The sequence below is a fragment of the Leopardus geoffroyi genome, chromosome D4, assembly GCF_018350155.1.
Source record: "Leopardus geoffroyi isolate Oge1 chromosome D4, O.geoffroyi_Oge1_pat1.0, whole genome shotgun sequence".
Taxonomy (NCBI): Eukaryota; Metazoa; Chordata; class Mammalia; order Carnivora; family Felidae; genus Leopardus; species Leopardus geoffroyi.
In genome coordinates, this window is record NC_059342.1 from 57,379,102 (window position 1) to 57,392,692 (window position 13,591).

Genomic DNA, 13,591 nt, shown 5'->3' on the forward strand with positions numbered 1-13,591 from the left:
GAGGAGGAAGAGGGTGAACAAGTAAAATAACTGACCCTGGAATAGACATTATAATTCAGGGAAGAGAAAAGAAAAGAACTTTTGAAAAATTCTTATTACTATTCTTAGAAGAAGAAATTGCAGGGGTGCCTGGGTGGCCCTGGGTTAAGCAGCCGACTCCAGCTCAGGTCATGATCTCACGGTTTGTGAGTTTGAGCCCCTCGTCAGGCTCTGTGCTGACAGCTCAGAGCCTGGAGCTGGCTTTGGATTCTGTCTCCCTCTCTTTCTCTCTGCCCCTCCTCTGTGCGTGCTCTCGCTCTCTCTCTTTCAAAAATAAATAAACAATAAAAAAATTATAAACAGTTTACAGATAAAATTATATAATGTGGGCAATTTGCTTAAAAGGGTAAGAGGAGTTTTAGGTGTAATAAGACTGGCCCTGAATTGATAGTTGTTGAAGCTGGGTGATGGGCACATGGGGGTTCATTATACTATTTATATAACTTAATAAGTGTTTGAAATTTTTCATAATAAAAAGCTTTTTATAATCTTACTTTCTGAGAATGGTCTCAATTATACCTGCTCCTCCTGCCTTTTACATCCTTGTCTTCAAAGACTTGCCCATCAGTGACCTCACTTCAATAATGGAGTGATTGAAAGCTTGGGTTCTGGAACTGGTTCAAAACCTGTCTCTCTGGGCACCTGGCTGGCTCAGTTGGAGGAGCATGTAATTAATTCTTGACCTTGGAGTCATGAGTTCAAGCCTCATGTTGGGTGTAGAGATTACTAAAAAAAGATAAATAAACTTGAACACAAAAAAACAAAAAACATGTCTCTCCTAGTTAGTAGCTAAGTGACTTTAGGCAAAATACTTTTCTACTCTTAATGTCAAATTCCTCATCTATTATTAAAACATTTATAAATATAAAATATTTAAATATTAAAATAAATAATATAGAGAGAGTACTGAGCACAACTCCTGGCACTTAATTAGTATTTAATGTATTTTAATAACTTTTAGCTCACTTCAAATCCCAAGGATGTTCAATGGATACAAAAATACATATTCAAAAGGGTACATGCACCCTGATGTCCATAGCATTATCAACAATAGCCCAACTGTGGAAAGACCCCAAATGTCCATCAGCTGATAAATGGATAAAAAAAAGAAGTGATATAATGACCATTTTTCTATGCCATTTCAAAATTTATACTGCAGTTTTTCTTACTGCATTGCTTAGCACCTCTAGTACAATGTTGATACTATCAATTTTTTTTTTTCTGACTTGAATGGGATTACATTTAATGTTTTACCATAAAATGTGAAGTTTGCCATAGAGTCTGGTAGCTCACTTTTATCAAGATATATTCCGGGGTGCCTGGGTGGCTCAGTCGGTTACGCGTCCGATTTCAGCTCAGGTCACGGTCTCGCGGTCCCTGAGTTCGAGCCCCGCGTCGGGATCTGGGCTGATGGCTCAGAGCCTGGAGCCTGCTTCCGATTCTGTGTCTCCCTATCTCTCTCTGCCCCTCCCCTGTTCATGCTCTGTCTCTCTCTGTCTCAAAAATAAATAAACTTTAAAAAAAATAAAATAAAAATAAAATAAAAAAATAAAAAAAGATATATTCCTAACTTGCTTCACTATATACTAATTTGGATGTAAATTTTAAAAAATAAAAAATAAAGTTAAATTAAAAAAAAGATATATTCCTAACTTACTAAGGGTATTTATAGATGTGGAATTTTTATTTGGTCATCTTTTGAGATGATCACTTTTATGCAACTTTAATCTGTTAATAGTACTGAATCTTATCCTTAGATTCTGTAAAGCTAATGTATCTTTATATTCCTGTGATAAACCTAATTAGACAGAAGATATTCATCTCTTCATATACTGCAGAATCTAATTTGCTACTAATTATTTAACATTTTTAGGGGCGCCTGGGTGGCGCAGTAGGTTAGGCGTCCGACTTCAGCCAGGTCACGATCTCGCGGTCCGTGAGTTCGAGCCCCGCATCAGGCTCTGGGCTGATGGCTCAGAGCCTGGAGCCTGTTTCCGATTCTGTGTCTCCCTCTCTCTCTGGCCCTCCCCCGTTCATGCTCTGTCTCTCTCTGTCCCAAAAATGAATAAACGTTGAAAAAAAAAAATTAACATTTTTGTATCTTTGTTCATTAGTAAGACTACCTATAATTTTATTTTTGGTGTGCTATAATTGTATTTTAGAGCTAAAACTATGTATACTAGATTCGTAGAATGCGATGGAAACATTTTTTTAAGCATGTGTTCCTGAACAGTTTGTATAACAAAAAATTATTGAAAGTATAAAGAAATTGTATAAAACTTGTTTAAAAAAAGATGTAGAATATATGTATATATAATATATGTATAATATATATATATATATATATATATATATATATATATATATTCATATATAGTGGAATATTACTCCACAATCAAAAAGAATGAAATCTTGCCATTTACAGCAATATGGATAGAGCCAAAGTGCATTATGCTAAATGAAATAAATCAGTCAGAGAAAGACAAAATACCATATGATTTCACTCACATGTGGAATTTAAGAAACAAAACAGATGTTGACATTTGTAGGGGGGGTGTGGAGATAGGGAAACAAACCATAAGAGACTCTAAATAATAGAGATCAGACTAAGGGTTGATGGAGGGAGGTGTGGGGGGGGGATGGGCTAGATGGGTGATGGGTATTAAGGAGGGCACTTGTTATGATGAGCACAGGGTGTTGTATGTAAGTGATGAATCACTGTGTTCTATTCCTGAAACCAATATTGCACTGCATGTTAACTAACTAGAATCTAAATAAAAATTTGAAAGGAAAAAAAGATTCCAAGGATGGCTCATGCTGGGCTTTCTTTTCTGTCCTGTACTACTGCCTAGAGCTTGTGAACTACAGGATGCCCCTGCCCTCCAGGAAAAGAGAGAAGCTTTGTTGAGAGCTAAATGTCCAAAAGTAGACATGAAGCAGCACATGCCTTAGATAACATGTTAATTTAATTCTGTTTCTGATTTCCAGATTTTCCTGTTTTTAGGCAGCATGTGCTTTATCCTAGCAATTGGGCATGGCATTTGGGAAAACAAAAAAGGCTACTACTTCCAGAATTATCTGCCATGGGAAGAATATGTCCCTTCATCAGCTGTCTCTGCCATCCTCGTATTCTGGTCCTACTTCATTATTCTTAACACTATGGTGCCCATTTCCCTTTATGTCAGGTAAGCTTCTTTGACCACTTTGTCATAGGGGGAGGAGCTGACTTTATACATCCTGCTTAACTCCCCAACTAGAGTGTAAATGTTTGGGAAGCATAGACTGTATGCTCTTTAACTCTTTACTTTCCACAGTGCCAGTGTACAAAACACTCTGAGAAATGTCTAGAGATTGTATTAGTGCTTTCCATATCCAGAATACTGTACTAGATACTTATGCTGAAGCATAAGTCAGGCAGCCCCTAGTTAATCAATGACATAGGTCCCAAACATACATTTGTAAATCAGAACTCACATTTGTTTTCCCCCAGAAACAATGTGGCAAATGGTATTATAGATGTAATTATGACCTAAGTTCTGGGTTCTAAAAGTTGTAAAAAAAAAAAAAAAGAAGGATGTTTCCTTTGCCTTTTCATGGACAAAAATTTGAAATGGGTCAAATAAGCCTTTGAGCTCCTTTTTCTATTTTCATCATTCCCTTTCACATACACACATCCAAACACGTTTTTATATCCTTCTTTCCAGGTTTCCTAAACCCTGCACTGTGACATTCCAACCTGAAAAGCACCCTGCATGACTAAATTATCTTATTAATTTAATATTTATTGAGCACAGCACCTACTATGTACCAAGCACTATACTAGGTGCTAGAAATAGAAACATAAATCATAAGACAGCTCTTTCTGTAGATAAGCTTAAAACATAGCTGTGGAAACAGATACTTAAGTAATTATGGTACAATATGGAAAATGATGTAAGAGAAATATATAGGGAGTGCTATGGGAGACTGGAAAAGGAACAGGTTGGTTCTACCTGGAGAGGCTTGGGGGATTACAGAAAAAGTAATAATCAAACTGGTATTTGAGAGAAGAGTGGAATTCATCACGCAGAAAATAGCAAAACAATATTGCAAACAGAAAGATCAGCATGTGCAAAGGTTTGGTGTGGTCATAGAACGATGAGTAGCCTAGGCTAAAGTGTTGGATGATAATTCAGTATCCTATCCAGGAGAGCCTTAAATGTCAGGCTAAGGATTTTGGATGTTTTTTTAATGTTTGTTTATTTACTTTTGAGAGAGAGGGAAAGCGAGTGTACAAGCATGGGAGGGGACAGAGAGACACACAGAACTGAAGCAGGCTCCAGGCTCCAAGCTTCAAGCTGTCAAAGTAGGAAATGAACTACTGGGACCTCATCAAAATAAAAAGCTTCTGCACAGCAAAGGAAACAATCAGCAAAACTAAAAGGCAACCGACAGAATGGGAGACAATATTTGCAAATGACATATCAGATAAAGGGTTAGTATCTAAAATCTATAAAGAACTTCTCAAACTCAACATCCAAAAAACAAATCATCCAGTGAAGAAATGGGCAAAAGACATGAATAGACACTTCTCCAAAGAAGACATCCAGATGGCCAACCGACACATGAAAAAATGCTCCACATCACTCATCATCAAGGAAATGTAAATCAAAAACACAATGAGATACCACCTTACACCTGTCAGAATGGCTAACATTAACAACTCAGGCAACAACAGATGTTGGCAAGGATGCGGAGAAAGAGGATCTCTTTTGCACTGCTGGTGGGAATGCAAGCTGGTGCAGCCACTCTGGAAAACAGTATGGAGGTTCCTCAAAAAACTAAAAATAGAACTACCCTACAGCCCAGCAATTGCACTACTAGGCCTTTATCCACAGGATACGGGTGTGCTGTTTCGAAGGGACACATGCACCCCCATGTTTATAGCAGCACTATCAACAATAGCCAGAGTATGGAAAGAGCCCAAATATCCATCGATGGATGAATGGATAAAGAAAATGTGGTATATATACACAATGGAGTATTACTCGGCAATCAAAAAGAAGGAAATCTTGCCACTTGCAACTACATGGAACTGGAGGGTATTATGCTAAGTGAAATTAGTCAGAGAAAGACAAAAATCCTATGCCTTCACTCATATGAGGACTTTAAGAGACCAAACAGATGAACATAAGGGGAGGGAAACAAAAATAATATAAAAACAGGAAGGGGGACAAAACAGAAGAGACTCAAATATGGAGAACAAACTAAAAGTTACTAGAGGGGTTGTGGGAGGGAGGATGGGCTAAATGGGTAAGAGGCACTAGGGAATCTACTGAAATCATTGTTGCACTATATGCTAACTAATTTGGATGTAAATTTTAAAAAATAAAAAGTAAAATAAAAAAAATAAAAATAAAATGATATACAACCCCCCCCCCAAAAAAAAGCTGTCAAAGTAGAGCCTGATGTGGGGCTCAAACTTATGAACTGTGGGATCATGACCTGAGCCAAAGTCGGACACTTAACTGACTGAGCCATGCAGGTGACTCCCAAGGAGTTTGGATTTTATCCTAAAGGCAGCAAAGATTTTTCTAAGGAAAGAAATGATATGATTAAATGTTTGGGTTTAGGGAAATAGCTATGTTGGTTGGTATGGCAAAGGAAGGGAGGGATCAAGATTCAGTGCTTGAGGACCTGTAGAGTCAGTAATGTGGGCTAGAGCACTCCTGCCTCGCCTGAAATTAAACAAACAAACAAACATGTTGCTCAATGCAGTTGTCTTTTAGAAGTGACCAAAACTAACACACATTAAGCACAAATGGTGATAGGAAGGAGGCCCATTAAAAATCTTAACTATTTTAAAATGAAGATGCTTGTTAACCATAAAGAATCTATAATATGAATTATTTGGAACAGAAGAGGAATGTGATAAAGGCAATAGGGAAAATTCAGGTAAAGTGAAGAGGACACTATTAGGGGGAGAAGCTACCCCACAGGCAGATTGCCCCTGCCAGGAATTTTATCAGGTCAGCTTCTATGACCTGTTTCTGATTTTCACAGATCCTTCCCTTCTTCTGAAACAAGTTTCTGAGTGTTTAAGTTTCTCTTCCTTGCCAGTGGATTTACATGACAGCCACAGTAATCCTCTAATTAAACCTAAACAGCCTTTTACTAGGTAGTTCATAATTCTACCAGGCCTTGCATTACTGCAAAAGTTCAAAAATTTTTATTTTTCCTGGATATGTTTTGGAAGAAGAAAAAATGAAAGGGGGTTATGCCTCAGCAAAATTAATGAAGTATATCCGGATCCAGATGGTAAAGCACTGAGTGAAAATGGTCGAGATCAGATTTACGTTGGGTTGGCTGGTGGGAATGTCCTTCAAAATCCATGGTAGGTTCCCAAGGAGGATATTCTGATTTTCAGATGCTGGCCCTGACCTGTTAAGAAGGAAACCAGGATTATGTATTTGATATGTTCTAACCCAGGACGCTTCTTTTCTTGCTTTCTCCATAGTGTTGAGATAATAAGATTGGGCAACAGTTGCTATATCAACTGGGATCGGAAGATGTTTTATGCACCAAAGAACTCACCAGCACAGGCTCGCACCACCACCCTTAATGAGGAGCTTGGCCAGGTCAAATACGTGTTCTCTGACAAAACAGGAACCCTGACTCAGAACATCATGGTTTTCAATAAGTGTTCTATTAATGGGATGTTCTATGGTATGCATGTCTTCCTGCTTTCCCTGAGTCCTGGGGAAATTCTACTTTGCAGATTGTTTTCAAGAATAATCTGCCTCTAATTCTACATACCTCTGAAATTCACATTTATCTCTTATTCTCACAACCTTCTTTACTCATTAAACAAAGATCACCTACTCCATTCAGTTGCTTACCAAAAAGCATTTATTTCACACCTTATAGAGGTAATCCATTGTGCTGGACATTGGAAATACCAAGATGTACAAGACTTAATCTCTGTCCTCCAGGAATTCCCAATGTCTTGAGAGGGTCAGTTCACTCTCATATTAAATCACACAGAGAAACCAGATATTGTTGAAGCTGCTAATCTCCTGATTCCCCCTCAGACCAATAAGCTATCTTGAGAGAAGCCATCAAAGGATAGTCAAGTTGGTTGGGCAGGGTCCCCAATGCCCAATTCCTCATTCATTTCATGCCTTAAGCCTAAACTTATTTTTGTGACAGGGTTAAGTCCTCAGGTATGTGAACATTCATGCCCAATGCACTAACTAGCTGAGGAAGGCAATCACATCTAAAAAGGTAGAGCATTTCTACTCTGGGGTGATGAAAAAGCTTTGAAACTAGAGAGATGTGTAGTATACAACATTGTAAATGCACTACATGCCTCTGAATTGTACACTTTAAAATGGTTAATTGTATGTCATATGCCTTTCACCTCAATTAAAAAATAATTAAAAATTTAAGATTAAAATTTAATATTAAGATTTTTTTAAAAAGCTACTATTTCCTATTATCCCTGCCAAACAACTTTTCCTATGTATAAACTCTGAAAGCCTATTTTTAGATGAGTTGATTTGGGTAAAGATCTTAATTCTCTGTCTCATTATAAGATCTGATGATACACTGGGTAAGGTTGAAAAGGCCATGGGTGTTTCTTCTTCTTTTTTTTTTTTTCTAATTCTTTTTTAATGTTTATTTACTTTTGAGAGAGATAATGAGTGGGGGAGAGGCAGAGAGAGGGAGAGAGAGCAAGAATTCTAAGCAGGCCCCACCTTCTGAAGACCCCACAAACTATGTGGGGCTTGAACCCACAAACTATGAAGAGTCAGAGGCTTAACCGACTGAGCCACCCAGGTGTCCCAAAAGGGCCATGGTTGTTTCTATGCTTGACATAAGACTGTCTTCCACTGCTATTTTGTTTATACTATCTGCTGGCCAAGAATCCTAAACATTCTTGCACTATTTTCATATTTCTTCTAGGTAACTTTTCTGACTGGAGGGCTTCATGAAATAGAAGGTCTTTCCCACATCCAGTGACTAACTTCCAGCCTCACCTCACACTTAAGGGAGAAGAGTTGGGGCCCAAGCAAATGACCTCTTACCATTAGCTTGGGGAGTGGAGCTTACTGGGACACTAAGGGCTGGGTGGCCTGAGGAGATTCAAGGAAGCTTGATGGGAAGTCTGGGATGATAGAATCAGAAGCAATAAGCTGTTAACCTTCCTTTAAATTACCATATGACCCCATAAATCTATGCCTAGGTATATTCCCCTCAAAAGATGGAAAACAGGGATTCAAACAGATAGATATATGCTGGCATTCATTGCAGCATTATTCACCAATAGCCCAAAGGTAAAAACAATCATGTGTCCGTCAACAGATGAATGGATAAACAAATTGTGGTATATCCATTCAAAGCAATATTACTAAGTCATAAAAAGTAATGAGGTTCTGACACATGCTACAACATGGATGATTCTTGAAAACTTTATACTAAGTGAAATAAACCAAACACAAAAAGAAATAGTGTATGATTCTACTTATATGAAATATCTAGAATAGACAAATTTATAGAGACAAAAAGTGGAGGTTATCAGGGGCTAGGAATAGGGAGGAATTGGGGAGTTTCTGTTTAGAATGCTGAAAAAATTTTGGAAATTTATAATGGTGATTATTGTACCACATTGTCAATGTGATTAATGACACTGAATTGTATGCTAACAAATGGTTAAATTTTTATGTTATATGTATTTTATCACAGCAAAAAAATAATTTAAACATTGCCAAGTCTCTGCTCTCTTTACTTATCAACAGGTCATGTCTATGACAAAAAGGGAATGAAAGTAGAAGTCTCTGAGGTGAGTGATTACAGTTACCTGTGATATGCGTGAGAGCTGAGACCATGCTAAACAGCAGCATCTTTGACACAAATTGAGAGTCCCTTAGCCCCTGAAATAGTAAAGCTTTTATTGGCCCATAATATCAGAAAGCATTATATAAATGATCTATGTTTATTTGAGGGGATTTGGGTTTGTGCTTTAAAATAAAAATAGCTTTCTTTCTTTTTTCTTTTTTCTTTTTTCTCTTTTCCTATTTGAAAAATAGTCTTTCCTCATATTAAAAAAGTCCAGTCAGGGTGCCTGGGTGGCTCAGTTGGTTGAGCGTCCAACTTCGGCTCAGGTCATGATCTCATGGTTCATGAGTTAGAGCCCTGCATAGAACTCGAGCTCACTACTGTCACTGCAGAACTCTCTTTGGAGCCCCCTCTCTCAGTGCCCCTCCCCCACTCAGGCTGTCTTTCTCCAAAATAAATTTGTTTTAAAATCCAATCAATGCAGAAATGTATGAAGAAGAAAGTGAAAATCGTTCAATCTCCTTTAGAAAACCAATGTAAAATTTGGGGGTATATTCTTTCACATGTTTTCCATGTGTGTATATGCACACATGGAATCTAATGATAGACGGATGGATGGATGGATGGATGGATGGATGGATGGAAGGGATGGAGGGAGAGAGGAAAGAGAACAAAGTGAAAAAGGAAAGAAAGAGGAAGCATCATAGCATGTATCCTATTTGCAGCCTCCTTTTTATTCACTTGACATTATATTCTAGTCCCATTTCCATGTCAGTAAATTTAGGTCCACATCATCATTTTGAATGAGTGGCATATCCATTTGTATTAGTGTACCTTAATTTATTTAACCAATCCCCTATTTTTATTCCATTTTATTTTGTTATTATTATAAATAGCACTGTGGTAAGTACCCTGGTACTTACAGTTTTGTCTCTTCTTCTGATAATTATTTCCTTCGAATGAACTCCTGGGACTGAAACTGATTGGTCAAAGGGTAGCCACATTTTTAGCACATTTAATATTGCCATATTGCTCCTAGATAGATTGCATCAGTTTATAATCCCACCAAAAATATATAATAATTCTTTTTTTCTCATATCCTTATGAGTACTGAGTATTAATAATTTTTCAATCTTTAGAAATTTAATTGGTTAAAATGGCATCTCATGTTATTTACCTCTCTCTGATTACTAATCAGATTGAATCATTTTTATGTGCTTATTTCCCCTTCCCACTTTATTGCCTGTTTATAGTTATTTTCTCAGTTGCCTGTTCATATTCTTTGCCCTTTTTTTCTTACTTGAAAGTGCTTTTTATAAAGTAAAAATAACAACCTTTCCTTTGGCACATACAGTACAGTTACTTTCCCCATTTTTGTCTTTTGGGTTTTGTTTATATTTTTTTTCTGTGTAGAAGTTTCTAATGTATGTGATCAAATTTGTCATGTCAGTCTTTTTCCTTTATAGCTTCAGGAACATTATATTGCAACATACTGAATAGTTGTATCCCACACAATTATAAAAATATCTTCCTATTCATTCTTTCTATTTCTAGCTGGTTCATTTTGACTATTTTCTCCAGTATTGGATCTCAGCTTTTGTTTACAGATTTGATATTAAACATCCCTTCATAGGGCTTTGTCTGTTACCTTCATGATACTCCTCACCCTATCCCTTTCCTTCTATAACGAATTCCAAACCCTTAGCCACTTGACTTATATACCAAATAGCTAACTCCAGCTCCCAACTACTTTCTCACCCCTATCTATTCAAAGAGATTGGGAAAGGGATAGAAAATCTACTTTTTCCCCCCTTAAGTCCCCTTCTAGAGACTCTGCAAATGACTTTGGCAGTATAAACAAAGTTATAGCTTATAGGGAATAAACTGTTATTCTGGAGTTTCTTTCCCCTACCTCTTCCTTCCACTACTGATTAATCATAACATGTGTTCCACTGGATCACTGGACTCTTTTTTCTCTTGTAAACAAGCTTACCTGTTGCCTCATCTCTTCATAAAAATGATTTCTTGGGGCGCCTGGGTGGCGCAGTCGGTTAAGCGTCCGACTTCAGCCAGGTCACGATCTCGCGGTCCGTGAGTTCGAGCCCCGCGTCAGGCTCTGGGCTGATGGCTCAGAGCCTGGAGCCTGTTTCCGATTCTGTGTCTCCCTCTCTCTCTGCCCCTCCCCCGTTCATGCTCTGTCTCTCTCTGTCCCAAAAATAAATAAACGTTGAAAAAAAAATTTAAAAAAAAAATGATTTCTTCTCCCTGCCTTGATTGACTTTCCCTGAGAACATCACTTTTCCTCCATCTCTCCTATTCTGCATACCAAAAGCCCAAATGTATTGTCTTCATTATCCTGTGCTAACTTTAAACCGTTACTTTTTCTTCCTCATATAATTTTTCCTCCTGTGATGCTTATGACTTCTGGCAATGCTCCTTCTTAACTCTTCCTGTCATTGACATCTATGCATCTTCTGACTTCTTCATCTCATTCACTGAGGACTTTGAAAATTGGCTCCTATTCTTCCTCTGTACCCAATCCCTATCATCTTGGGTGGTACTGGCTACTTTATGGATGATCTGTCACCATGGATGCTTTCAGATGTCAGAAAAAATATGCCTTTCAGATGACCTGTAGTACCCGAAAAATCTTCATCACCCTTTTCCATGTCACTATCTAGAATTGTACTACTCTGAAATTGTAAACTCTCTCATCATGATCTCTGGTCACATACCTTATTTCTCTATCTCTCTTAGTACTTGACTTCTGCTATATATGCCTGCTTTCTTATCTTTGGAAAACTCACAAGCCCTCAGCTCTCCTTTTTCTCCAAGTCTGTCAATTCCTCCTGGCTTTACTTCCTTTCCTGTCTTGCCCCCATCTGTACCCAGGATCATAAATATCCTCAGTACCTTACTAGTCCTTTTTCTCTTTAATCACTCACCAAATCTCAACCTTTAATTAACCAAGCCATCTATCCTTCTCTGTTCTAATCTCAGAGTGCCAAGCACTTTTTGGAGATCACAAACTCATTAAAAATTCAGAAACTCCAACCTCTTGTAGGCTTCCAATATTATTTGGATCATTTTTTACTAATTTGTGATCAGCGTCATACTTAATTCTGCATGTTAGCTATTCTAGAATTCACCCTCAGGCCTTCTACTACATCCCCCTCTGTCCCCAATATGCAGCAGATGATATTGCCTTCAACTTTACTGAGAAAAATTCAAACTATCAGCTAAATATCCTTTTCCATACATACTTCAGAACACACCTTTACCTAGTTTCCTTCAGTCTCAAAAAAGGTATCCTGTTTTCTTTCAATACAAGTCTCTTTGTATATTTTACATTCCATCCCTTTCTACTTCTTCAGGAACCTCAGTCAATCCTGTATTCGCTCCTTCTTAATATCTGAAAGTTATCCTTCTTATGTGATTCTTTCCCTTCAGCTCAAATTTTCCCTTCCTTAAAAAAAAAATACTTAGTACATCCCTACAATGGAATATTATTCAGCACTAAGAATAAATGAGCTATCAAGCCACACACACAAAAGGAAGAATTTAAAATGCATATTGCTAAGTGAAAGAAGCTAATCTGAAAAGGCTACATACTATGATTCCAACTATATGACATTCTGGAAAAGGCAAATTAGTACAGACGGTAAAAAGATCAGTGGTTGCCAGGGGCTTGGTGAGAGGTGGAGAGAGAGATGAAGCAGTAGAGCGGAACACAGGAGAGTTTTAGGGCAGTGGAACTATTCTGTGTGATGCTGTCATGGTAGATTCATTACAATATGTATGTTTCAAAACCCATAGAACTGTATGATGCAGAATTCTGTAAACTATATACTTTAGTTCATAATAACGTATTAATACTTGTTTGTCGGTTGTAACAAATGTACTACACTAATGTGAGATGTGAATAGAGGAAATCAGAGTAGAAAGAAGACAGAGATAATATATGGGAACTCCTTGTACTTCTGCCCAATTTTTCTGTAAACCTAAGACTATTCTAAAAAAGAGTATTAACTTAAAATAAAATAGTTTAAAAAATTAGTTAAAATAACCCTAAGCCCACTAACCAGAGGTAACCACTAAAAATAAATTTTTATATTTTATTTTGACTCATATTTTAAAAAGCACTTAGAACCATTCCTGTATTACCCTTTAGACATTGTCTGTCTCCCATCAGTCCAAAATACTTACTGAGTATCAACCATATGTCAGACTTGGAGTAAATGCTAAAGGTTGGAGGAAAACAAAAGAGACATTTTCCCTACCTTCAGAGAGTTGGCAGACTTGAGAAGGAGCCATATAAGTAAACAGGCAATTACAGAGGTCTCTAACTCCTCACCTTTCTTTAATTCTTCAACCTACTCTCTGTAATAAGATTCTGTCCTATGATAGCCACTGAAACTATCCTAGCCAAGCTCACTAATGACTGCCTTGCTGTTAAGTCCTTACTCAACTTCTCTGCAGATTTTAACACCTAAACTCCACTTTTTCTTAAAGTTTTCTTGTCCATTGGCTCCTGTTAAGTAGCTCTGTTCTTGTTTTTTCTTCCTGTCTGCTTTTTCTCATCAACTTGGCCATAGGGACTGATGTTCTCCAAGGCTCTATTATTGAACCTCTTCCCCATCTGTATCGTCTCCTGGAATAATCTCATGTATTTACATGACTTTAACTACCACATACTTACTGATGAACTCCAAATACATCTATCAGAGGAATCCTT

At 37.5% G+C, this 13,591-nt stretch overlaps 1 protein-coding gene across 1 annotated transcript in view; it reads left to right on the top strand.

The window, feature by feature from the left end:
* Window positions 1–13,591, top strand: part of LOC123593703 (phospholipid-transporting ATPase FetA-like) — a 100,244-nt gene that overhangs the window by 64,125 nt on the left and 22,528 nt on the right. The window contains exons 13-15 of the mRNA XM_045470040.1: window positions 3,028–3,224; window positions 6,536–6,744; window positions 8,817–8,860. Coding sequence (XP_045325996.1) covers window positions 3,028–3,224; window positions 6,536–6,744; window positions 8,817–8,860 — 450 coding nt within the window. The remainder of the gene's footprint in view (window positions 1–3,027; window positions 3,225–6,535; window positions 6,745–8,816; window positions 8,861–13,591) is intronic.